Source organism: Ursus maritimus, unplaced genomic scaffold, assembly GCF_017311325.1.
Source record: "Ursus maritimus isolate PB19 unplaced genomic scaffold, ASM1731132v1 scaffold_14, whole genome shotgun sequence".
In the NCBI taxonomy this organism is placed as follows: domain Eukaryota; kingdom Metazoa; phylum Chordata; class Mammalia; order Carnivora; family Ursidae; genus Ursus; species Ursus maritimus.
Genome location: NW_024423786.1, coordinates 8,604,925 through 8,632,008, shown reverse-complemented (window position 1 = coordinate 8,632,008; position 27,084 = coordinate 8,604,925). Strand labels below are relative to the sequence as shown.

Here is a 27,084-nt window from a genome sequence, read left to right as displayed (position 1 = left end):
TGCCAATTTCAGCTTAATTGAAAAGTTCTCTGTGATTTCCATAAGTTTATCTGTAAATCAATTTTGTGAATAATATGTAACAAAAATAAAATAAATTAGCTGCTAAAGGTCATGTAAGATCACGGCTAACATGATGTAATATTTCAGATTTTCATAAAAACTACTTCACTGTTACTGTTCGTTGACTTGCTGAGTAAATATGAACTTGAGTAGATTTTTACTAGTAATATCTGCTTTATGTTAAAATTCTATATAGTATGTGGAAAAAAGTAAGCTATTAAAAATACATTTTTTTTCAAATTATTAACTTAGTTAATTCTTCTATCTTTAATTTGGATTATACCTTATAAATTTTCACATGTATAACCCCAGGATAATAAAATCCCAGTGTAGAATATCTGGAAGATAAATGATACTATTTATCTTATCTTCATCTTTATTCTTAAAGTATTTTACTCTTCTTCTACATCAAAGATTAGGGAGATTTACTCAAACTAGATAAAAGAAATGCTGATGCCAGATTTCCACCAATATTATCAGTTTATTGGAAGCTTTTACAGTATAGTGAGAGTATAACGTAAATGAAATCTTCTATCGAGTATATGTACATACGCACATTTGCATTTGTGTTTCTGTATTTGAGGCTGGGAAAGGGAGGTTGTATAGCAGTTCATGTTCTGACTAGCAAAGACTCATAGGCAAAGTGTCTTTGTTACTACATGCCCCAGTTGGAATGGAATTAGGACTATTAGTCACCAACCTTTATTGAATTTTTGCTCTCTTTAACAGTGTGAAACATTCAAAGGACACACCTTGCCCTTAAGGAGCAACATAACCAGAAGGAAAATACTTAATTAAACTAAGCAGTAGTCAAATGAATAACTTAGTATATTGCTGCAAGTTAGTATAGATCCTGAGGGATTATTTTTATTTGCTAGTTATGTTTTTTCAGAAAGACCAAAGAGATAATCAAGAAAGGGAAACGGTGGTGCCTGGGTGGCTTAGTTGGTTAAGCACCCGACTCTTAATTTTGGCTCAGGTCATGATCTCAGGGTTGTGGGACCAGGCCCCACATCAGGTTCTGTGCTGGACGAGGAGCCTTCTTAAGATTCTCTCATTCTCTCTCTCTCTCCACCCCCCTCCCCTCCCACCTCTGGGGGTGGGGAAAGAAAGGGAAATGGATTGATACAGCAGAAAGAATCCAATGGACCTGAATTTGAAGACCAGCTCTACCCATTACTAAGTACATGATGTTGGGCAAGTTACTAAGCAACTCTGATCCTCCTCTGTAAAATGGGAATACTAGTATCTCCTTTATAGAGCTTATATGAGATTAATAAGTTAAATAATGTATGTAAAGTGCTTAGTGTGTTATCGAACCCATAATAGGAATTATTACTAACATTATTCTACACAAAATACTCTTTCTTGTCGAGCATTTATGAAATATTTACAGAAATTAGTCAGATACTAGGGTACATTAAAGATTCTAAGTTCTTAAAATCTAAAGTTGTATAGTAATAAAAAATAAAATTAACTCTTCAGGAAGGAGAGGGCTTAATGTTCATTGTTTATAAATGGTGTAGGTATGTACCTAGGAAAGTCTAATCAGCTGAAAAACTTTGATTTAATAAGAGTTCAGTAAAGCCTCTGGATAGAAGATACATAGCAAAAAATTAATAGCATTTATGTACTAAGAAAATGAAAATTTTTTCATTCCCGAACTTAACAAAACTAAGAAGTCGCCTAGGAATAACCATAGTGGAACATTGTGGAGTAAACCATTGCTGAGAAATACGTTTAAAGTCTTGAGGAAATGAAGATAAAGTCTGTATTCCTTAATTGAAATTTTAACTATAATATCACCACCACCCCCCACCCCCGGTGGCTTCATATAGTTCCCATGGAACTAGTTCATTTTGGAATTTGATTAAACGAAGTTTATCTAAACATAAAAAGAAGAAAATAAAAAGACAAAGAAGTGCCTTCCCTAGAAGTACAAAACTAGTTTTTAGGAGCACCTGGGTGGCTCATTTGGTTAAGCAGACTGTCTCTTAATTTTGGCTCAGGTCATGGTGTCAGGATAGTGAGATCAAGCCCCACGTAGGGCTCTGCACTGGGCTTGGAGCCTGCTTAAGATTCCCACTCACTCGCTTTCTCTCTCTCAAAGACAAAACAAAACTAGTTTCTAATATGAAGCTGGAAGCTAGTAATTAAATTAGAACAGTACTGGTGCCTGAGAGAGAGTGTGTGGGGGGTGGGGGGTGTAGAATAGCCAGAAACAGGTCTTAAGTAAATGAAATATTTGCTGAAATTATTCTGGAATTTTTACTTGCTCTGGGGATTGAAAAGAATTAGATCCTTGCCAAAGCAAGTTCTAGGCACATTCAAATATTTTTTTGTAAAAGTCAATCTTGAATAAAGTTTCTGTGTCTATATTATCTCTGAGTTAGTAGAGGAAAAGTCTATTGAGAGGAAGGATTTGCAATAAAAATGACAGGAGAGTAATATCCCTACTACTAGCAGTTTGGTAAGGTTTAACATAATGCATTAAAAAGGCTAATGCTCCGGGTTGCCTGGCTGGCTCAGTCAGTAGAGCATGTGACTCTTGATCTCAGAGTCAGGAGTTCCAGCCCCCACACTGGGGTTCGAGATGACTTAAATAAATACACTTAAAAAAAAATACTACTTAACCTAGTTGTTCTGTTAGGTATCTGTTCTACAGAAATAAATGTAGACTAAAAAGTTTTGTATAAAGTACTAGTTACAGAATTATTCATAACTGCAAAAATATAGAGAATAAAAAGGATTTCGAGCATAAAGGAATGGTAAAATTTGTTTATTTGCTGTGTGCACATGCTTTTGGATGCACATAGCATACTATATGCATATCTAGACTAATATATATAGTATATGCACATTGCATGTACTATGCAGTATTATTAAATTTTTGACCCTTTATTCATTTTACCAAAGTAACCCCCCAAAAACATCATCTTACTACTTTCGAATTAGATTTCAGTGATCTGAATCTTGAATCTGTAAGAATATCAAAAGACAAGTATATTATGACCAAATGAAATTTCTACTACAAATACAAGGACGGTTTAGTATTTGAAAAATTATTCATATAAAATTTATTAGCAGGCCAGATGGAGATGGGGAGTAGTAGTACAGTAAATATGAATTTAATGATAAATCTAGTAAAATAAGATCTATGACTTTTTATTTTTAAGATTTTATTTAGAGAGTAGAGAGCACAAGCAGGAGGAGCAGAGGGAAAGGGAGAGAGAACCTCAAGTCGACTCTATGTTGAGTGTGAAGCCCTGTGCAGAGCTCAAGCTCATGACCTTAGTGGAAACCAAAAGTCAGACACTTAACTGACTGAGCCCCACCTATGATCTTTTTTTAAATCTATCTGAAAAATAGTTGCCAATTACGCTTAATGGTGAAAACTATTTACATTAAACCTTAAAGTGTATTATAAAGTATACCAAAACTAAATTAATACTGTATACTAAATTATATTTCAGTTAAAAAATAATAAATTGTCAAGATGGGTTGTCATATTATCCCACTTCTTACATTATTTAACAGTGTCTAGAATTATTAGCCAATGTGATTACCAAAAAAAAAAATTTATGAGATAGAAGTACAGGTAAAGAGGATGTGTGTGTTATCATTGTGTACAAATAATATGCTTTATCTACCTAGAAAAGCCAAGTGATTTAACTAAAAACTGGTAGCTGGATACAAAAATATATAAACATTTCCTTAGATGTTAAAAACAACATGAAGAGGGGCACCTGGGTGGCTCCGTTGGTTAGGCAGCTGACTCTTGATTTCAGCTCAAGTCATGATCTCAGGGTCCTGAAATCAAGCCCTCATTGGGCTCTGTGCTCAGCAGGGAGTCTGCTTGAGGATTCTCTCCTCTCCGCCTCTTCCTCTCCCCTTCCCCCACTCACACTCAATCGTGTGTGCTCTCTCAAATAAATAAATCTTAAAAAAAAAAAAACAAAAAACCCATGCAGAGAGTAACGCAAAGGGAGAAATACATGTAATGTACAGTGGTAACAAAAACTAAAGAATGTGGGGGAGTAACCCTAATTAGAAATGTGACAAATCAGGCTGCCTGAGTGGCTCAGTCAGTTAAGCATCTGACTTTGGCTCAGGACATAATCTCAGGGTCTTGGGATGGAGCCCCAAGTCTGGCTCCCTGTTCAGCAGGGAGTCTGCTTGTCCCTGTGCCCCCCTCCCCTGCTCTCACTCGCTCGCTCTCACTCTCTCATAAATAAGTGAATGAATGAATGAGTGAGTGAAAGAAATGTGATAGAGCTATATGAAAAGGGATAAACGAAGGCATGAGTAGCTGAAAGATTGTGCCATGGTGCTGAGTGAGAATTCTTCCTCGGTTACTCATGAATTTAATACAATACCAATCAAAATTCTGACTTTGGGGAGAGGAGAGTACTGTCAGCATGGTGAATGATTTCAACAGTTCACTGACAGGAACAAGTATGCTAGAATAGCCAAAATATTTTGGGCAGCTAGAGGAGAATAAGTGGAATTACCCAAACAGTTTTATTAAAACGGATGTCAATATTGATGCTGTTTAGACAACAGGTGTACAAAACTGAACCCGGTTTGTGTACGAATCTAATAGGATAAATGTCATTTCAAATCAATGGAGAATTATAGTTCTGTAATTTTAAAAGATTTTGGAAGAGCATAACTGTTTAACATGGGAAAAGGGCAGATAATTACTACCTTCTACTGAGGTATGTTTTGAGTTAAAGTAAATATGGAGATAAAGTGAGAATAGGCCAGTATTTTTTTTTTTTAAGATTTTATTTGTCCGAGAGAGAGAACATAAGCAGAGGGAGCTGCGGGCTCTCCGCTGAGCAAGGAGCCCAATGTGGGACTCATTCCCAGGACCCTGGGATCATGGCCTGAGCCGGAAGCAGATGCTTACCCATGTGGGTGGTGGCAGATGCTTGTTACTTTGTGTTTCTGAGTGAAAATGATAGGTTATTGAGCTGTGTTATTTAGACAAGAGTCAATAAGGCCATGTCAAAATAAAGGTGTAGATGAAAATGCACCAGGATATTAGCAGTGCATTAATTTGTAGGTATGGTTTCAAGTTTTGTGTTTGCTTAAATATGTGGATGTTTGTTTGTATAATTTTGTGAATTGTTTGAGTAAAGATGAAAAAATATAAGACTTGAAAAAAAATGTAAATATAGTGTTATTGTTAGAAAAAAGACAAATGACCACTGGCCCATCACCTTCCATCAGGGCAGACATCAGGTCTATTTTGTTGAATATGATACCATAATAAGAACTCAATAAATATGTTTTATGTGAATGACCTATAAGTTGATTTGGAAGTGGTAGGGTTCACCTGTACTTTCTAACTTCTCTAGAGTGAGCTTCATTACTTATCTAATTTCCTTTAGTATTTAGTGTTGGATCTGGCAGTATAGCAGTGGTTTGTTTGTTTTTTTTTTTTTTAAGATTTACTCTCAAAGTACATTAAAAAGTATTCTAAACATGTCATGAATCACATGTTTGTTTTTTATACCTACCCACCTTTCAAAGGAGAAAAGAAAGAAAGCTTAGTTTCTGAAAAACAAGAAAAGTATGAATATACTTCCAATCTAGGAAAATAAAAAATTCTCACATATCAGAAAGAAAAAAAAGCCTGTCCAGTATTTTTTGCATTTATTCTTCTCTCCATTTGCACATCTGTTAGCCTAGTTCAGTGCCTCATAACTCTGTTAACTACTTCATTAACTCCAAATAGTCTCCCACTGTCATCCTAACTATTACTGCCAGAGTAATCATCCTGAAGCATAACTCTGATCATGCCTTCTGTCCCAAAACTTGTCCTTGAAGGACTGGGATAAATGCTACTCCTTCCACTAAGCCTTGGGAATATATTTTAACATAATGATTAAGAACATAAATGAGGGGCGTCTATGTGGCTCAGTCGGTTAAGCGTCTGCCTACCTGCAGCTCAGGTCATGAACCGGAGTCCCCAGATCAAGCTCCAGGAGATTGAGCGTCTGCCTTCAGCTCAGGTCATGATCCTGGGGTTCTGGGATCCAACCCCGAGTTGGGCTCCCTGCTCAGCAGGGAGCCTGCTTCTCCCTCTCCTCCCTGCTTGTGCTGTCACTATCTCTGTCACTATCTTTGTCTCTCTCTCTCTCAAATAAATAAAATCTTTAAAAAAATAGAATGTAAATGAAACTAAACTACCTAGTCTTTATCTCTGCACATCAAATTCCTCATCTTTAAAATGGATTTATACAGTTGTTCGTATTAAATCTGATAATTCGCATAAAGTACATAGAATAGCAACTGGTATATAATAAGCACTTAAAAGTATAATTATTTTTTTTAAGATTTTATTTTTGAGTATTAATCTCTACAGCCAGTGTGGGGCTTGAACTCAGGACCCCGAGATCAAGAGTTGCAAAGCATAAGTATTTTTTTACGAACACATAGCAGTATGATCACCTCTGTTGAGAGTCTTAAACTTACATTAAACATGTTTTACCTCTGTTTTCTCATCCTCACAAATTGTAAATCCCTTTAAATAGAATATATGGTGACCTTCTCCCCTCACATACCTAATTCAGTGGTTTCCATATAGTAAGTATTAAGTAAATAAATATCTTTTAACTGTAAATGAATAAAAGTAGGTTTTTCCTCTGAGAAAGTTAGATAGGTGCTTTGACCCGAGTCGTCATTAAAATATATAGGGTAGTAATTTCCTTTATAAGTGGACCAAAGAACTATAAGAAGTGTAGGCTATTCCAGTCAGAAGAGGAGTACCAGCCTCATTTTTGAAAATGGTTGTGAGAAATTTTTGTAAAAATCATTTCCTACTTTGAAGTACTCTAAAACTAGGGGCCAGATATATAGGTCAGGTAATCATGTGTAACTCTTTCCTACTAAAGCAGAACATTATAGAAAGAACTGCCAAAAAAAATGGTAAAAATACATAAAAGAAGATAAAAGAAGTATGGTGTTAACATTTTAGAAACTTTAGCTGGTGACCTGGCATTTAAGTAGAGGGTGATTTTAACAAAGTGACACAGAACTGAGATTTTTAGAACTCAATGTAAAAAATTTTTTTTAAATTATGTTTCCCCCTGGAAGAGATTAAATTCATTCCAGAGATCAGTCATGAGAAGTGTCAGATTCATCTGGTGACTCTCTGGGCAATAGAGAATTTTGAGAATTACTTAAGTGTGGCAATTAAAGAGTTCTTTGGGCTTTGGGTTTGATTGTGGGAGATACCAATGGGATGAGGCAAAAGAGGAATTAAGAGCCATTGTGGGCTAGAGATTAATGGCTTTACTACAGAGCCTCTCTTTAAGCTGTGGTTTCAATCTCTCATCCAAGCTTTGTATTTCACAGACTTGTTGAGCCCATTAAAGAAATGGAAGTCTCGCTATCTGATGGAGCAGAATGTCACCAAGTTACTGCGGCCTCTTTCTCCAGTCACACCACCCCCTCCCAATCCAGGCTCAAAGAGCCCCCCACTGACCACACCTGGCCCATCTCACCCAGAAGAGGAGTGTCGAAATGGATACAGTCTCATGTTCTCACCAATCACGTCTCTTACTACTGCTAGTCGCTGCAATACTCCTCTGCAGTTTGAGGTGATTTGGGTTTGCTTATTGGGAGTGCTGAATATGAAAATTATCATTTGCCCCTCCTCATTTCAACTATAATATCATTCCAAATATTTCTTGACCATGTTCCTATCAGTCTCAGCAAGAGAATTGGAAACCTCAGCGTCGGTGTGACCTGTTACCTGGTAGCCTCTCATCTTCCCTAAAAGTCCCCATACTTCCCCAAAAAGGAATAGTTCTGCCATGGATGACATTGATCTGTTTTTGCATGCAATCCATCAGTCTCCGTAACTGTAGTAAGCATGCTACATCTCCATCTTTGTTTTTACTGCATACCTTGGTTAAAATAGGTCTCTAGCTGCTTAGTAACCACTAATGATACCAGCCTGAGAGCTCAGATTATACAGATTGATTGTCTTTCTTTCTAGGCCTTTAAATGAGTGAATTATCGCTCCCTGTTGTTTTCTATTCTTGTTGTGGCCTCAGTGAACAGAGATTTAGAAAGCTTTGGGGTATGATTTGTGGCAAATGAGGGGTTTTTTCCTACTCCAGGTTACCTTCCCTTGTTACAATGTGTTAGGAATGAAAAGTAGAAAGAGGCTAACAACATGTATTTGTAAGAGACATTTACTACATTTCACTCTATGGATTAAGTTAGAAATGTATATCTTAGCTATTGGAACAGTTAATTCTGAATCACATTCTTGTGTTCACGTGTGGATGACAGCAGGTTTACTGAATAGAATCCTTCCGTATAAAAAAAAATCTATTGCATGTTGCTTTGATTTGAAATTCATTAAACAGTCTCTTCCTTCTTCTTAAAAAAAAATTGCTCTGATCACTAAACACTTAACTCTGCCCCTAGCTTGTAACTTCTCCAGATGTGTTCTTTGATAAAGGTGAATGCTTTAACCAATGCCTTCCTACCTATTCAGCCCTTATGAGAGCACAGGGATTAAAAATACCCAGATTTCTGAACGGCTAACTCAGAAGGAGGTAACTAGCAACCTTGAAAGCAGGAAATAGCTATGTTGTATACCTGAACTAAACTGTATTAATTACTTTGGGAGCAAACCTCTTTGGCAAGGGGATGGCAGGGAAGCAGGGGGAACCTTCCTGGTTACATTTGATTTATAGAGAAGTTAATCTTTACCAAATTCACTGTGGCAGTCTTGTTAGCTATACAGTAAAGCACCTGATTTCGGCCTTACTTGGTCTAATTACCTTGATTTTTCAGTTAGCAGGTAGAGTTTAATAGTAAAATTTCATAGAATATTCACCCTGGAGCACAGCAAATTGTAAGCATAGGATTTCATACTTTATCATTGCAGATTTTATTATAATTAAGAAGGTGAAATTGCAGAAATTAGAAGGTACATCACCTTCCAGGACAGTTAAATTGAGCAGTCGGTGCATTTCCTAATACCATGTAGTATTTTGGATAACTGAAACACTGTGCAAGGATAAGGTGTTTTTATTTATTTATTTTACAAATCAAAGATCAGTTTAGTGATCCATAGTGTAAGCATAATGTTAGAATACTGGGAATAAAAGAAAATATATTAAATAGCTCATCCCTTCAAAAAGTCTAATGCCTATTTTCACTGTTTCAGTCTCGTGATTTAACTAAGGAAATTTAACCTTTCTTGTCAATAAAACAAACTTCACCATCCTGACCATCTTTATCACCATTTTAACTGCCATGCTCTTTCCTATATTCTGGTATAGGAAGCCTTATTTCCATCCAAGACTATGACACAGAGAAATACCGAAAAGGTGTCACAGGTAAAGATCAGTTTGGTTGGGGAAGAATCTTTTTTAAAGGAAAAAGGTCCTCCCAGTGAAAAATGTCTCCAGTGCTAAGGGAAGGAATTGAGGAGAACATGCAGTTCAAGATCGTAAGGGAGGAGGAAGCATCAAGGAAAAGGAGTAAAAAGCAACTTTGGGAGGGCACACTTAATTAACCCTTCCTTTCCACCAGAATAAGCCTTCCCTTCTCTTCCTGGCCCAGTGTCTACACACTACCCAGCCCACCAAATAAAATTAATAGCCTCATTACACTTCCCATGGAATGGGTCTGCTCCCAATATTAGGAGCCCTTTCCTTCCCTTCCCCCTAGTACTTCGAATCCATGTCATAACTACCACCATCTTTCTGTCCACTTATTACCATTCAGATCTTCCATCAGAGTTCACTGTCCAGTTCCTGTTTAAGTGCTGTGGGAGTGCTGCCTCAGGTGAAAGCTCTAAGGGGAATCCTGTTTAAGATGCAGAGACTTGAAATGTTCCCCCCTGCTTTCCTCCCCCACTCTGTTCCCAAAAGTACAAGGGATTTTAATATCAGAGAACATTGGTAGGTAGGGGTGTTCAGATCCAGGTTGATTATGCCATAAACCATCTAGCCTATGAGCTAGATTGCGTTCTGTCTCCTATAACTCTTATTCAGGAGGAGCTGGCCATCTCCCTAGCCCTCTCAAGCCCCGGCATGCTCAGCACTTTCCCTGGGCAGTGGTGACAAGCCTGAACCACACAGGAGAATGAAGAAATATGACTTTCAGAAGGAGGTGTGGGATAAAAGAAAAAGATTCCCCTATGGAGGAATAAGTGGTAGGGTGCCCATCAGTAATAAATACTATAGGCTGCTCAACTGTCATCAGATGTAGAACAGAATTTCAAATGAAATTATAGTGTACAGTTTCACCAATCTAAACTTTTTTCTGTTATCTGCTTAAGATGTTTACTTATAGCATGAAACATTATAAACAGTTTATCCCTGAATGCTTTCAAGGACACCAGGAAGCATTTTTAACCAGTCGTTCCGTCCATTGAGATGAATTCTGCAGTTAAACATTTCCCCTGTGCATTCTTTTCCCTCCCCCTGCCCCCACCACAAAAAGTTGTGGCTAACCATCTATGCTTGCTTTTACTTTATTTTTTTGTTTGTTTTGTTTTGCTTCTTGACTTCGGATAGATGAATAACAAGATGCTTTTCCCTCCTCTAGAACATATCCTCCCCTGAGAGTTCCCCTGCGAATAGGCCCGAGTCCCTGTCACCCGAGGTAGTTATCACACCATCTCAATCACACTTGGAGGCTGAGAGTGAGTGTGCATGAGTGTGTGGGAGGGCTGGGGGGTCTGAATGAATGGGGCAGTAGGCTGAAGAGCAACCAGTCAGTCGCTGTAAGTTGAATGAATCTTCCCATGTGTGACTGGATCACTCAGAACTTTCAATGTAGATGGAGGAAAATGAAGGGGTGTGTGTGTGTGTGTGGTGGTGGTGGGGTTTGTTGTTTGGGGGAGGGGGTGGCTGAAGAGTTCTCTTAAAGAATAGAATCTGGAAGTCAAGTTTAAAGCAAGCTGAAGATGTGGTGGGAGCCTTGGTAAAGAAAGTAACAAATAAGGTGTGTTCGTTAAATAAGGAAAGTTGAAATCAAAAGTTGGTAGGAGCTATCTTTTGATATTTATTATCTTGGGCTGATAAAGGAGCAGTTTATACTGGAAAAGTTAGGCAGTGATTTATGTCTTGTTTCAGGGTTAATCTGACAGTTCTGTTTAACTGGATGTTTGGGACTTTGGTTGATAGATTGAACAGCTTGTTTAGAAAGGGAGAGTCCTGCCTCTCTGCTTTCTGTTTTCTTTATAGCTCCTTCCTGGGTATACAAGGAAACTAAGTCAGCCCATGGCTTCTGGGACACAGGCCTTCCTTCTGTAGTAGTGGAGATGTGGTTGCATACAAGTGGTATCTCTTAGGATATCCAATTGAGTGTTTTTCTCAGACACCCTACTGCTCTGAAGATGTTAAATTCAGATCTTAGTGCTAGAGTTTCTTAACTGTTAAAAGATATGTAGTAATGATTAACTCTGAATCCACGTGGAGCCTTTTTCCTCTTGAAGAGAAAGCTGTAGTCTCTCATAACCTTTCAGAAATTAAATGAACTATTAACTCTACCCCTTTTCCAGTTAAAAAATTAGTGCTAAACTTAGTGATAGTGGATAAAATTCTGAATCAGAATTTTATAGATCAGTGTGAAACTGAAAAAAGTTGTATTCTAGTGTACTAGAGGTTTTCTGGGTGTTTTTTACTCTTGTAAGAAAATCGTGGTGTGACATGTGGACTTTTGGTACCATTCTTTCTAGAGAGTTAGTAATAGTTGACCTAGTGGTGGAAAATCTTGGTGTTGGGAGGTAATGATAACCAAAGTGTAGATGTGGTTTATTTTTTATACAATTCAGCATTTTGAATGCTCTGCAGTGATGGGCATTAGTGGTCTTGCGGTATGTGTACATACATCAGAGGATAAAGAATTGAGTGGCCAGAAAGTTTTATGAGAAGCACACATAATTAATAGTGAAAGTGAGTAAAGAACTGGTTGTTTGATGTCTTTAACTAATACCATTCTCCTTTACTAAACCAGTAACTTAAATACTTGACTTTCTACTTACTACTTTCTTTCCCTTTTTCCCTCCTCCCACCTTCCATCAGTATTAAATACAAATGAATAACACCAGAAGCCAGTTATCTTAAGACACCAGTCTCACCTCTGTAGCATACATGGGGCTCAGGTAAATCCCTGATTATACTTCTAGTCCCTTAATGTAGTACAAGGTGACTCAGCAAACCTGATGAAAGGCTAAGCGGGCAAAATAGTCACATTTGGCCAATTGTCTAATTCTGATTTTCCCAGGCTTCTCATCCAGAAAACTTTAAAGCAATTTGTGAAAGGCCGGCATTCTGTAGTAATCTGGCCTGTATATACTATTGCTCCAGGGGACTTTTACAGATGTTAATGGCTTTCTTTCTTGTACTTCCATCCCTCTTACCCCATCCCTCTTACCTTTCACCCGTGCCCCTCTCACTTCCCTTCCTTTCTGCCCTTTGACTTTTTCCTTCCCCTGCCTCCTCCTCCATGTCTCTGTTGATTTTTATTCTTTCAGCTTTGTCACCGGAAGGACCTGGACTTGACAAAAGTAGGCTACCTTGACTCCAACACTAACAGCTGTGCTGACAGACCTTCCCTGATCAACTCAGGTCCTTCTGACCTGGCTCCTCATCCCTCTATCGGGCCCCCCTCTGAGACTGGCTTTCCAAGTAGGAGTGGAGATGGACATCAGACCCTTGCGAGGAACTCGGACCAGGCATTTCGGACAGAGTTTAATTTAATGTACGCCTACTCCCCATTGAACGCTATGCCTCGAGCAGATGGATTATATCGAGGGTCTCCCCTAGTAGGGGATAGGAAGCCTTTACATTTGGACGGGGGATATTGTTCCCCTGCAGAAGGGTTTCCCAGCAGATATGAACATGGTTTTATGAAAGACCTCTCTCGTGGATCCATGTCACCTGGTGGTGAAAGGGCTTGTGAAGGAGTCCCGTCTGCCCCCCAGAACCCACCGCAGAGGAAAAAGGTAAGTGTTCTGCCTTATATGGGCCCTTTTGAAGAATATTAACTAAGCAATTCAGTAGGTATTTATTGAGTTAACCACCATGTATTCAGCACCATTCTCCATGTGAGGAAAACAAAGAGACATATAAGACATGATCTCTGCCATGTCCAGTGAAAGACAAGACTGTTTTGTTTTAAAGATTTTATTTATTTGAGAGACCAGGGGCACAGGGTACCATGAGCAAAGGGAGGGACAGAGGGAGAAGGAGAAGCAGACTCCCCACTGAGGAGGGAGTCAGATATGGGGCGCAATCCCAGGACCCTGGGATCATGACCTGAGCCGAAGGCAGCACTTAACCGATTGAGCAACCCAGGCGCCGCTGTTTTGTTCTGTTTTGTTTTTTAAGACAAGACTGTTTTTAATACAATTTAATGAATGTTAGAAATATTCAGCAAATTTAAATGCCTGCCATGTATGTGCTGTATACATGCTATGCAATCAAAGGATAGAACAATGAAAAAGAATAATGCTAATTACTTGTATTATTTAGCACTTCCCATGTGTTAAGCTTTTCCTTATGCATTATATCCTCACAGTAATCCTGTAAGATGGGTAATTTCCCATTTTGCAGATGAGGAAGCTAAGGCAAGTTGAGTGACTTGCCTGTGGTCACATAGCTAGTAAATGGAAGAGCCAGGACACTGCCCAGGTCTGATTCCAGATTTCATGCTCTTATTGCCACTATGCTATATATTGCTTCCTAAGTTCTGCCCTAATGGAGGTTAAAGCAAGGGAGACTGAGGTAATCAGATAATTATATTAAGAAGTAATTAATTACAGTGGCAGTGGATGCTCCAAAGGAGTTGTTCAGATAGAGTAAGAACGCCTAAGCCACAACCTGGCCTAGTCATATATGTGGAGGGTACATTGAGAACAAACAAGAGGCTCCTAGCTAGTTTGAGAGGTGGTGGAGTGAGATGACAGGTCACTCACTGATTTAGCTGATTTCATATGGTAAGTAGGAAGCTGTCTGCCAACAAACAAGGGGAAGGATGTTACGGAAGAGGGAGCAGAACTCATAGCTGTGTGCCACTCCAGTGAGTGGGCAGCAGGGATGCGGTGTGGTTGAAAACAGTTGAATGTAGTATCTGGTGAAAGATGGGGAGAGTGTGGAAAGAGACGGTGGAACAGGGCCAGGCCATAGATTGCTGGCTAACAGGTTGGGACTTAACTTGTAAGTAATGCCTGTTCATGTGCTTTTTATGTCAGTGGATTTCAACTGGGGGCATTTGAAAATGCATGGGAGTATTTTGGGTTGCCACGGCAACTTCCATTTATTGTGCAGAGCTAGAGATGTTAAATGTTCTGTGTGTGTGACAGTCTTACACAATTGCAGAATATCTGTAGTAGTCTCATTGAAATGTAGCCTAATGACTTTTGATATTTGCATTTCAATGAAATACATTGCCAGAATTTATTATTATTATTATTAATTCTTTTGCCAAGATTGTGTATGGAAAATGCATACACAAGATGGTACTACTTTGCATTTTGGTTATATTTTACATTTGAACAGAAAAATGAGAGCCCTGAGGGAGTAGAAGGCAGAAACACTGGCAGATAATTTGGAATAAGATAGCAGTGGGTTTAGGGGCTCCTGGGTGGCACAGCGGTTAAGCGTCTGCCTTCGGCTCAGGGCGTGATCCCAGCGTTATGGGATCGAGCCCCACGTCAGGCTCCTCCGCTATGAGCCTACTTCTTCCTCTCCCACTCCCCCTGCTTGTGTTCCCTCTCGCTGGCTGTCTCTATCTCTGTCGAATAAATAAATAAAATCTTTAAAAAAAAAAAAAGATAGCAGTGGGTTTAGAAGACTTGTATGAACAGCATTGATCATCAGCAAAAATTAAAACATCTTTGGATTTCTGATTCATTATTATGTACAACAGTGATTGTGAAATCATGATTTGTTATTTGAGAATTGTTGAGCGCCTGCTGTCAGTCAGGTTCTGTGCTGGATTTTAAAGATAAAAAGCCATAAAATTTTGGTCTTTGCCCTCGTAGAACATACAGTTTAGTGGAGGAAAAATCAAGATACTGTAACAGGTTGATAGCCAGTGTAGGCAGTGTGCTGTAACAGCAAAGAGGAGGTGTACTGGGCGGGCCAGGGAGGAAGGCTCTGTGTTTTGGCAATCAAGAGAGAATGAGGCAGAATTGGGGAAAAGTTTCCAAGTGTACATTTCCTAGACTAGCTTGCTACAATATGAACTGCAAATCATTCTTTCTCTTTTTACACTGGTTTCCCTGTGTAAGACAGAAACAGTAATAAATCCCTGCATGCGTCTTGAAAAATTGAACACATCGAAGAATCCTGAAGTGTTGGCTTTTTCTTTTGATTTTTTCTTGTCTGTCTCTCTCTTTTTTTTTCTTTTTTAAAAAACAACTGACTCTGGGGATTCTTAGGGATTGGGAAAGCGCTGTTAGATCACCTGGAAGGCTTTTTCAAACTACACAGCTCCCAACACCCCTTTCCCTTTTCTAGGTGTTACCATTGTAGCAAACAGCTGATAGCATGCTTCTGTTACTGGGTCACTGTGATCTCAGTTTTCTGAAGGCAGAAAAAAGGTTGAGGTCTGCTGGTGAACACTGTTCTTCAAAAATGTCATCTCCCAAGATATTTTCTTCTTACCAATTTCTGACTGATTTAAATATGTAGCTGTGCTCAGATCTCTCACATCTGAAGGAAAGGTTGCTAGTGTTGGTTCCTGCTTTATTTGCATGGCAGGCTAGTGGTTTATGAGGGTTCCCATCTTCTTTCCCTGTTGTTAGTGATCCACTGACAATGTCTAGCTAGAGTTCTCTATCTTGTTTCCCTCCCAGGTATCCCTGCTGGAGTACCGCAAACGGAAACAAGAAGCCAAGGAGAATTCTGCTGGTGGGGGAGGTGACTCTGCACAGAGCAAAATCAAGTCTGCAGGAGCTGGGCAAGGCAGCAGTAACTCACTTTCTGACACTGGTGCCCATGGTGTGCAGGGATCCTCAACCCGAACCCCATCCTCCCCTCACAAAAAATTCTCCCCATCTCATTCCTCTATGTCCCATATGGAGGCGGTAAGCCCATCAGATTCCAGAGGCACTTCATCTCACTGCAGACCTCAAGAGAATATCAGCAGTAGGTGGTAAGTTTATGTTTGATGCTGAAATAATTAAATTCAAGAGGGAAGTATACATCTAGAATCATTCCCAGTTTTACTTAAAATGTATGAGAACACTTACCTGAGAAAGGAAGCCAACAGTGCCATCTATGCTGTGCAGCTGATTTAATAGTATCAGCCACAACCCCTCCCCCACCCCCCTCAGCTTTACAGAAGGAAAGAGTTGCCACCGAACCTGCAGAACAACACTTTGGACGCCATGTAGTTGTGGACACAGATGAGCTATTTTATTTGCTGGGCACTAACACTGCCTCTTCTATTTTTTCATTTCGTATGAAAGGTAAGTCAGGAGTTCAGCTCAGTTCCACTTAAATTACAACCGAAGTCTCAGTTGCACACAGCTAGCATGTACAGAAAGATAAGACATATTCTGAAAGGACTTGTCTGGTTTAGGGGAGACCACAAGTAGATAAATAACATTGTAAGTAAATAATAAATAGTAGCAAGTGTTGAGCATCAAATGAGAGAAATCAAGAGTGAGGCTGTTTGGGGATCTTGCACTGAAGCAGTGAAGTCTAGGAAAGAAGAGACCTGGCTCAAATGAGTAATATTTCTTAATCTATAGAGCATTTATTAAATTACTACTATGTGCCAGGCACATGACTTCACAGAAGAGAAAAATTTATTATTTCAGTTAAATGCAGACATCTTTAAATTCCTTTTTTCTATAGTTTAAGGCAGAGGAAATACCTTGTTTTAAATTAGTCCTGAAGAAAATAATGTCTAAGAGGATGTTATAAGGGAATGCATTGTACAGCCTTTGTCAGAGCTTCATTTGTTCCAGACTCTTGATTCTGAAGTCCTGTGGCATAAACTTGCATCCTGTTTCCTTTACAGGATGGTTCCCACATCAGTGGAACGACTCCGAGAAGGAGGGAGCATCCCCAAGGTCCTCCGAAGCAGTGTAAGGGTGGCCCAAAAAGGAGAGCCTTCTCCCACGTGGGAGAGTAACATCACAGAGAAAGACTCAGGTGAGCCCATGGTCTTCTGCTACCAGCCAGGTTTAGGGACACATGAGCCAGGCTCTACACAGTGCTCACCAAATGCTGGACTGAGGTGAGTCAGTTTCTTATGCAGTTGGGCTGCACTGGAGGGAGGTTCCAGTTCAGTCTTGTTGCCACTCTTCTGGGCTACAGCATTCTTAAGATCTTGCGTCCACCAAGTGTTCTCTTTCTCTATCCCTTCCTCCCTCTCTTTCTCTCTCTCTTCCCCTCTCTCTACCTCTCTGTCCCCCTCTTTCTCTCCCTTCCTCCCTCCCTCTCCCTCTCTCTCCCTTTTTCCCAAGAGATAACTTTCTGTAACTCTTCTCTGCAAAGGCCTGGAAATCCATTTTGATGAAGGATGAAGAGAAAGGAGGAGACAGGAATCAGATCAGGCATTTAAAACATCACCCATAATTAACCACTCCTTTTGCCCCTCTGACATGCTGCACTCACCTGATTTGTCAAAAAGAAAGCAGCGTGGGTTGGTGATACTCTTGGTGATTTGAATGAACAATGGCTATTTCTCACTTATTCTAGGAAGCCAAGTTGATTTTCTTTTATCTTCCAGACCCTACAGATGGAGAAGGCCCAGAGACACTGAGCTCAGCACTCTCTAAAGGAGCAGCCGTTTACAGCCCTTCCAGATACAGCTACCAGGTGAGACAAGAAATTGCTCATCTCTGGGCATAGGAGTATATTCTGGGTTCCAAATATTTTGTGATCCTGGCCATCCTTTGCAGTTGAGATGCCGTCTTTGCATATAGTTTCAGCAGCCTTGGAAATAAGTCATCATCTGCTCACCTTCAGGTAATAAATCATGCCAGAAAAATAAATAAAGTGATCAGAGACAGCCATTTTACTGTCTTTGGTATCCTAAAAAGAACAAATGGTTAAGAAGAAGAAGAAGATGGAGAAGAAGAAGATGGAGAAGAAGAAGAAAAAGTAGGGTATTTTAAATATTCACAAGCCTAAATGGCTTAAATAGGGACTTTTTCACCTCCTTATGCTTTTCCTCCCGACTCTTTCTAGCTCCTGCAGTGTGATAGTCCACGGACAGAATCACAAAGCCTCCTTCAGCAGAGTTCCTCCCCCTTTAGAGGACATCCCACCCAATCTCCAGGATACAGTTATCGAACTACTGCACTGAGACCTGGAAATCCCCCCTCTCACGGTTCTTCGGAATCTTCCCTCTCTTCTACGTCCTATTCCAGCCCCGCCCACCCTGTATCCACAGACTCGTTGGCCCCATTTACGGGGACACCAGGGTATTATAGCAGCCAGCCACATTCTGGAAACAGCACTGGCAGCAATCTTCCAAGGAGGAGCTGCCCTTCTAGTGCTGCTAGCCCTACCCCACAGGGCCCCTCAGACTCGCCGACCTCAGACTCGGTCTCCCAGTCCAGCACAGGAACTCTGAGTTCCACCTCCTTCCCTCAGAACTCTAGGTCGTCATTGCCATCAGACTTACGGACTATCAGTCTGCCCAGTGCTGGGCAGTCCGCTGCCTACCAGGCCTCCAGGGTATCTGCGGTTTCCAATTCACAGCACTACCCACACCGTGGGAGTGGGGGTGTGCACCAGTACCGACTCCAGCCGCTGCAAGGGTCAGGAGTCAAGACTCAGACAGGACTTTCCTAGGGCTTCTGGATTTGGGCAAACAGAACTGAATGAGCCCATAGCTGCTTCCTTCCAGCTGCCTCTGGAACCTAGGCCGAGCATATTGCTGGGGAAGAGGGTACAAGGTGCCAGAGGACTGGGTCTGGTCGACAAGAAACGAGACTTGTGGTCGCGACTGGCTCTGGCCTTGGAGAAAGATGTAAATCTTGTCTGAAGCAGAGACTATAAAGAAGTTTCTCCCTGCTGTTAAGGGTACATTGTTGACAAGCAAATGGTGTTCCGGTTAGTAACGGTTCTAAGTGCAATGAGTCGTGTTGAAGCCTCTGTCTCCCGTCCTTGCCTGTAGCCTGTAGTCACTTGTGCAGTGGGGACATCTTTTTACACATACACACACACATACACCCTCCCCCCCCCCCCCAAAAAAAAGAAGTTTTCGTTTCAGAGGAAAAAAGTGAAAAGAGCCAATCTCAAAGCCCCAAGCCATCTGAGTAGTATTAGGGTTTTTATGCACTTAAGAAGAAAGGTAGGTATGGAAATGTTCGCCCTGTGACAACCATTCCAAAAGCAGATATCTGGCCGAGATGTGTCCACCAAGAATACTCCCTACCTTCGTCATAAAATCACCGAGAAATAGGCAGGGATAGCAAAACTTGGAATGTGCTCTGGCTGAGGGGTGCCTGGCTCTCTGAAGAAGAGCTCCTGGTCAACTTTTGATGATTCAGGAGCAGATGATCATAGTAGATTGTCTGAGCCCCCAGCTGTTCCCACCCCTCTCCCCTCCCCAAGCTGTCTCACAGCTCAGTAACCCAGAAAGGAAGTAGGCAAAGAAAAGAGAAATAAGTGAGATGGGCCAATTGCATTACAACTTATCGGCTGTTGGCAATAAATTTGATTAGTAAGGATCCCAAATGTTTTGGGAATTCTTGAATTTTATTTTTTCTACTCCCAGTTAATCAGGAGTTGACGATCCTGTGAATAGGACCACCTCCGTGATTAGGGAGCACGCACTTGTGACTGCAGGGTAAGAGTGGAAAGATACGTTTGTGGAGTGGCACCGACAGGACTGTGATTGTGTGTGGGCATGTCCCACATTTCTTTGGGGGATGCTTATTTGAGTGGCCCAGGTGAGAGAGTTATAAAGCCACCCACACACCTAACACTGTTCTGGATGAGAGACGCGAGCAGACTGGCTTCTCCCCATCAGTGCATTGTGCCTGTTGTACGCCCCTGGAGGAGCCCTGGAGCCTGCCCAGGTGGGGTACACAATCTTTTTAAATTCCATACGGTTGCCAGCTTATTTCTTTCACTTGTTTACTGTAATATCCGGCGTGTTTTTATTTATCTAATTTTGTATTCAGTTATAACCATGGTAGGGGTAGCAAATATATGACAGGTGTAATCCCTGGTGCTGCAGTGGACCTTACTTCTTTTCTTTTGGACAAGATAATACTGTGAGTCTCCCTCCTTCCTTCCAATTTGTTTTCTTCTTTTTTCCCCCCAGCCTCTTGCATCCCCTTCTTTTCTACCCTCTCCTACAACTATCATATGCACAGTCTTCTCTCTTTGTGTGTGACTGTTACAAAATTTCACTTTTTCAAAATTGAAATCAGGTGTTTGCTCAAATGAGGGGAGATTTTTTTTTTTTTTAATGCTGAAAACGTCAGCAGAATACTTTTCTTTTTGTTGTTTCCCCCACAAACCCATCAGTCTGGGAGAGCGTTGGGAGTGGAAATCATGTTGCCTGGGATGCTGGTTTCTTTGTATATTATATAAAACGTATGTAAATGTCTCTCCATTTGGGCTGGGGTTTGCATTCTCTCCTTGGCTAAAGCCAAGGGGAGAAGCCAGCGGGCAGGCGGCCCTCACCCTGCCTGGCACGTGCAGAGACCCCAGCCACTCTGTGTGGGCAGGGTGCTGTCAAGACCAGACCTCTGGGGGGGGTGGGGGCGGGGGGTGGGGGGAACTCTTGGAAGGGAAGAAGTATCACTTCTTTCTCAAGTGGAGTGTTTACACCTTGCTGTAACATTTGAACTTTCACAAGAGATGTAATAATTTTGATAATAAAATTCTTAACCATAATAATCATAAAGTTGAGAACTTCTTTGTCCAATTCTCTGACCTTGCCTTGCCTGGTTTTCATACTGCTACCCTTACCTGAAGAGGCATATGCTCTTGGTGGAGTTGTTTTGCGCATAATGGACCAGGAATATGTATTGATCTTCCTTCAGCCTTTTATGATTCAAGTCAGGCCAGTATCAAGGCCATGCAGCAGCAGTGAAACTAAACGTTACAAACTGATTTGAACTGGACTGGGGTTCCTGACCTTGGCCTCATTCATTCATCAGCTATTTATTGACCCTCTTCCTTCCCACTCAAAAACAATACCAGGTATTTGGTTTTGGTGGTGGGTTTATGCTGATTAAAATTTGAAGATGGGCAAATAAGGTTTCGTGGAGCTTACATTCTAGAGTGGGGTGAGAACTAAACCAGTCAATGATTTCAAATAGTCATTACCATGTTATTGTTTCATAGCAGATATGTAACTAGGGAGGTTGAGGGGCCACCTAGTTTGGTTGATCAGGACAGGTCTCTGAGGAGTTGACATTTTAGCAGAGACCACAATGATGAGGCAGTTACGTGTCAATATGAATAAAGATCATTTCCTGGGGAATTAGAAGAGCAGGTGTAAAAGCCTCTGAGGAGTAATAGACTTGATACAGTGAATGACCAGGACAGGGATAGGGGGTCAGTCAGATCATGTAGAGGGGGGGTCAGCAAAAGTGTTTTCTTTAAAGGGCCAGATAGTAAATATTTAGGCTTCGCAAGCCATATGGTCTCTGTCACAACTACTCAGCTCTGTCTTGCAATACAGAAACAGCCACAGGCCATACTTGCCTGTGCTCCAGTTAAATTCTACTCACAGAAACATGTGGCAAGTCAGATTTGGCCTGCAGGCTGTAATTTGCTGGTTCCTGATACAGAGCCTTGAGGGTTTAAAGAATGTGGAGTCTAAATACGGTGGGAGGGACACCGGGGTGGCTGTCAGTTAAGTGTCTGCCTTTGGCTCAGGTCATGATCCCAAGGTCCTGGAATCCATCTCCCTCTGTCCCTCCCCCTGCTGGTGCTCCCTCTCTCGCTCTCAAATAAATAAAATATTATAAAAAATACACAGTGGGAAAGTCACTGCAGGATTTTAGGCACAGAAGTGACATGGTCTAGTTTATGGTTTGTTGTTGTTGGTTAGTGTTTAAGAATTACTCATTGTTTTGCTCCTGGGAGAGATGAATAGAAGCCAGGAAACCAGTTGGGAAGCTATAGCAGTTATTCAGGTAGGGGGCAATACAGTGCCGGCTTCTGCTAAGATGGTAATAAACGGGGATAAGGTGAAATTGTTGGAATCAGGATACATTTTACAAGTAAAGAGCGGTACTTGCTGATGGATTGGTGTGGCAGTATTTTGCTCTAGCATTTGACAAATATTTACTGAGGACTATGATAGATTGCATTTTGCACATGAGGGATTCAGAGATGGAAAAGATGCTATCCATTTTTTTAAGGAGTTTAGAAAGTAACTAGTTAGAGACATAACAAAAATTATTTTTTTCTGGGGTGCCTGGGAGGCTCAGTCAAATGTCTGCCTTTGGCTCAGGTCATAATCCTAGGGTCCTGGGATCGAGCCCCGCGTCGGGCTCCCTGCTCAGTGAATAGCCTGCTTCTTCCTCTTCCTCTGTCCCTCCTTCTTGCTCGTGTTCTCTCTCTCTCTCTCTCTCAAATAAACGAAATCTTAAAAAATAAATAAAAGCTTCTTTTCTTAAAAAAAAAAATATAATAGTTTTTTCTTAGAAGACCCTTTCTAAATGCCCATTGGAATACCTAGAAAACCTTCCACCAGCCACAGCTGAATTCTGCCTGGAGTCAATAGGTGCCTGGTCCTTGCTAAAAAAGCACTTTCATATACAGTGCCTTATTTGGTCTCATAATTCTATGATAAAAAGCAAGCCAGATGCTTTTTAAAGATACATTTAAAGATGAGAAATTGAGGGCTAGTGCAGTGTTTCAGCTGTACTGAAGAGCTTCTGATAATGAATAAGCCTGTCTGATTTTTGCCAGAATTGATTCCTTAATTGCTTTCTAAACACCTACTATGTGCCAGGCTACGTGTAAGGTACAAGGAATATGAAGGTGAGTAGGACAGCCAACTACCTATTTTATCAGGTACTTTATATTGCTGCTAGGTGCTATACTTTTGATATGGTAAAACTAGAGGAAGGCAAACAGTACTAAAGAAGTACACTGCTGCAACGGTGCGCCTTATGTATGTGATTTTATAGTTTACCCAGCTCTTCTGTTCAGGTCATTCTATCTCGTTCATGCTTAACAATGTGTCAGGTAGGTATCACTCCCATTTTGCAGGGGTTTTTTAATGAACTTAGAGGGTACAACTTGTCCAAGATGTCTCTCTTCTGAATGGCAGACTGAAGTGGAGAGCCTTGGGAATTTTGCCGTTTTCCCAGGAAATAGAGACAACTAGAGATTCTGTGAAACTGACTAGAACTAATCACTTAACTAGCTCAAAAAGCGTATCATACCCTTTCCTGTCTTAAAAACGGCCGTCTGGCCTTTTGGCATCAGTTTGATGATGCAGGTTTCTGTTTAATAACAGAGATCACCCTGAAGTAAATAAAATGCACAGTGGTCCAAATGGAGTAGGCCATTTGCTTTGAAACCACCCTGATTATCAGTTCATCAGTCAGAGCTGGGGCAGCCTCCATAATCTGCTATGAGGCTCAGAGAGAGAAAGGAGTTTGCCAAAGTTCTTAATATCCTCTGTGCTAAAGATTGATAAAGAGAACAACTTAGAGAAAAGCAGTTACTGGAGGAGATGGTGCCTCCTATAACTTTTACGTGCTCCTACATTCAAAACAACCTGGCAGAGATTCTGAAATAATAGTAATGAATATTTCTGAAATGCCCCATAAGAGCACACAGAGCAGTCATGATGACAAAACCTTGGGCAACTTAAAAACGTTGGCTCCTGGCTGCCTCAGTCAGTGGAGCATGCAATTCTTGATCTTGGGGTCGTGAGGTCAAGCCCCACATTGAGCAGAGAGTTTACTTTAAAAAACAAAACAAAAACAAAAAACCTTGGGCAGCTTTACAAAAATATTAGGTATGCCCATGAGCCCTGAAACAAAAGGTGGGTAGAAATAAACTGCCAATAGCCACAATCCCTGCATGGTATCCCCTTCTGTTTCAGAGGAAGCAATGGAGCATCCAATCAATCTCAGAACTCTAAAACAAGGACTCACCTGGAAGTTGAGCGTGCCAGTTTGAGAACAACACCAAAACTGTTGTACAGAGGATGCTTGCTTGGGTTTGAAGGGACCAGAGCAGTTAAGAAAATTCTTACCAGCAGAGTACCCAAGACAAAGGTACACGCTGAGAAGGACTGCTATACAACCCAAATTGGGACAAAAAATAGAGATATGGAGTGGGGAGTGGAACATTAAATGAAGTGTTTGGAGTAAGAGTGAAATTAGTATTGTCCCATTAAATCCAGGTTGTATTTCTTTTCCTTCTGGGAACAATACAGTGGTTATTAAATAACTTGATCTGTAACTCGAAAGAAACAATTAGTCATAAAGTTCTAAGCAGAGGCCCCTGAATGGCTCAGTTGGTTGGGCGTCTGCCTTCAGCTCCGGTTGTGATCTCAGGGTCCTGGGATTGAGCCCTGCATCTGGCTCCCTGCTCTGCGGGGATCCTGGATCTCCCTCTCCCTCTACCGGCCACTCCCCCTGCTTGTGCGTTTGCTGCCTTACTCTCTCAAATGAATAAAAATTTTTTTAAAAAAATGTTCTAAGCATATTTGGTGCTAAATTTTAAAAAGCTCTTGGACGCCTGGATGGCTTAGTCAGTTAAGTGTCTGCCTTCGGCTCAGGTCATGATCCCAGGGTCCTGAGATCAAGTCCCACATCAGGCTCCCTGCTCAGCAGGGAACCTGCTTCTGCCTCTGCCTGCCGCTCCCCCTGCTTGTGCTTGCTCACTTGCTCTGTCTCTGACAAGTAAAATTTTAAAAATAACCTTAAAAAATAAACAGCTCTTGTTTGCACAGTCCACATTTTAAGTTATTTTTAAAAATAGTACTGTAGAGCCTTCAAACTAGAAAGACTCAAATCATGCATCCCCACTAAACGTACAGAAAAACGAAGTCAATATAAATGTGAGTAACAAAAAGGATCAAAGTCAAATCCCAGTTATAAGAAAGTAAGGAGCAGAATAATATTCCCACCCACAATAAAAGCATGCTAAAGACCTGTACATAAAAATTCTAAGAAGTGAGAAATACATCCAAAAACCAGAAATAGAAGGGAACTTCATCCGCTTGGTAAAGAACAGCTGCAAGAATCCTACACCTAACATACCTAGTGGTGAGAAACAGAAGCTTTCCCATTAAAACTCAGAAGTGGGGTGGGGTGGTGGGAACTTTTAAAAATCAGGAATAAGGCAGGGAAAGGAGGGTGTCCACTCTTGTAAAACATTGTACTAGAAGTCCTAGATAATGCAAAAGGACAAGAAAAGGAAATAAGTACATAAGTACATAGATTGGGAAGGAAGAAGTAAAACTCTTTGTTCACAGATGACATAATTGTCTTGTAGAAAATCTGAAACAACACAGAAAACTCGGACTCAGAAACATTTATAGCAAGGTTGCAGAATACAAGATTAATATACAAATATCAGTTGCTTTACTGCACCACTAACAATTCCAATTAAAATTAAAATACAACATTTACATGAGCACCAATAAAAATTAAATAGGTATAAATCTTAACAAAATATATGCAAGACTTATATAGGGAGAACTACAAAACTAATGAAAGAAATCAAAGGAAAACTAAATAGAGATATCCCATGGTCCTGGATAGAAAGAGTCCATATCAAGATGTCTGTTCTTAACTGATCTATAGATTCAGAATACCAATCAGAATCCCCGCAAGTTATTTTGTGAATAGCAACAAATGGAGAGGCAAAAGACCCAGAATAGCCAACACAATATTGAAGAGAAGAGTAAAGTCAGAGGACTAACACTACCTGACTTGAAAACTTAATAAAGCTGCAGTAATTAAGACTGTGGTATTGAGGGGCGCCTGGGTAGCGCAGTCTTAGTTAAGCGTCTGCCTTCGGCTCAGGGCGTGATCCCGGCGTTCCAGGATCGAGCCCCACATCAGGCTCCTCGGGTGGGAGCATGCTTCTTCCTCTCCCTCTCCCCTGTTGTGTTCCCTCTCTCACTGGCTGTCTATCTCTGTCACATAAATAAATAAAATCTTAAAAAAAAAAAAAAAGACTGTGGTATTGGAAAGAATAGGCAAATAGATTGATGGAACAGACTGGAGTGGCTAGTAGATCTACACTAATATAGTCAACTGGTATTTGACAAATGAGCAAAGGCAATACAGTGAAGAAAAAGATAGTCTTTTCAACAAATGGTATTGGAACAACGACATCCACACGCAAAGTAACCTAGACATAGTCTTACATCCTTCACAAGAACTAACTCAAAATGGTTCACAACCTAAATGTAAAATGAAAACTAAACAACTAGGAGAAAATCTAGAAAACTTAGGGTTTGGCAATGACTTTTTAGATAAAACCCCAAAGACTCCATCCATGAAAAATAGTTGGTAACCTGGACTTAATTAAAACTAACATTTGCTCTGCAAAAGGCATTGTCAAGAGAATGGGAAGACAAAGCAGACTGGAAGAAAATATTTGCAAAAGACACATCTGATACAGGACTGTTATCCAAAATATACAAAGAACTTTTAAAATGATAACAACCTAAAGCAATCTACAAATTCAGTGTTATCTTTGTCAAAATTCCAATGGCATTTTTCACAGAAATGAATAATCCTAAAATTTGTATGGAGCCACAAAGAGCCTGAATATCCAAAGCAATCTTGAGAAAGAAGAACAAAGCCGACACATAATGCTTTCTGATTTCAAACTATACTGCAAGGCTATAGTAATCAAAACGATTTGGTATTGGCATAAAAACAGTTACATAGATCAGTGGAACAGAATAGAGCCCCCAAAATTAAATCCACACATACATGGTCAATTAATTTACAACAGAGGAGCCAAAAATAAATGCTGTTGGGAAAACTGGACAGCCACATGCAAGAGAATAAAATTGGATCATTGTTTTATGCCATACACAAAAATTAACTCAAAATGGGTTAAAGAC

The 27,084-nt window shown here is 40.5% G+C and overlaps 1 protein-coding gene across 9 annotated transcripts in view; it reads left to right on the top strand.

The window, feature by feature from the left end:
- The window catches only part of SETD5 (SET domain containing 5), an 83,538-nt gene extending 58,945 nt beyond the window's left edge, over positions 1–24,593 (top strand). For 4 of the 9 annotated variants that reach the window (XM_040628523.1, XM_040628521.1, XM_008697921.2 and 1 more), the window contains 7 exons: positions 7,426–7,670; positions 10,645–10,701; positions 12,578–13,048; positions 15,905–16,203; positions 17,077–17,210; positions 17,791–17,879; positions 18,252–20,918. In XM_040628523.1, coding sequence (XP_040484457.1) covers positions 7,426–7,670; positions 10,645–10,701; positions 12,578–13,048; positions 15,905–16,203; positions 17,077–17,210; positions 17,791–17,879; positions 18,252–18,860 — 1,904 coding nt within the window. In that variant the 3' untranslated portion in view covers positions 18,861–20,918. Of the gene's footprint in view, positions 1–7,425; positions 7,671–10,644; positions 10,702–12,577; positions 13,049–15,904; positions 16,204–17,076; positions 17,211–17,790; positions 17,880–18,251; positions 20,919–24,096 lie in introns of those variants that run through there. The other 5 variants (XM_008697927.2, XM_008697926.2, XM_008697923.2 and 2 more) reach the window with 2 other exon arrangements.
- The last annotated feature ends 2,491 nt before the right edge of the window (positions 24,594–27,084 follow it).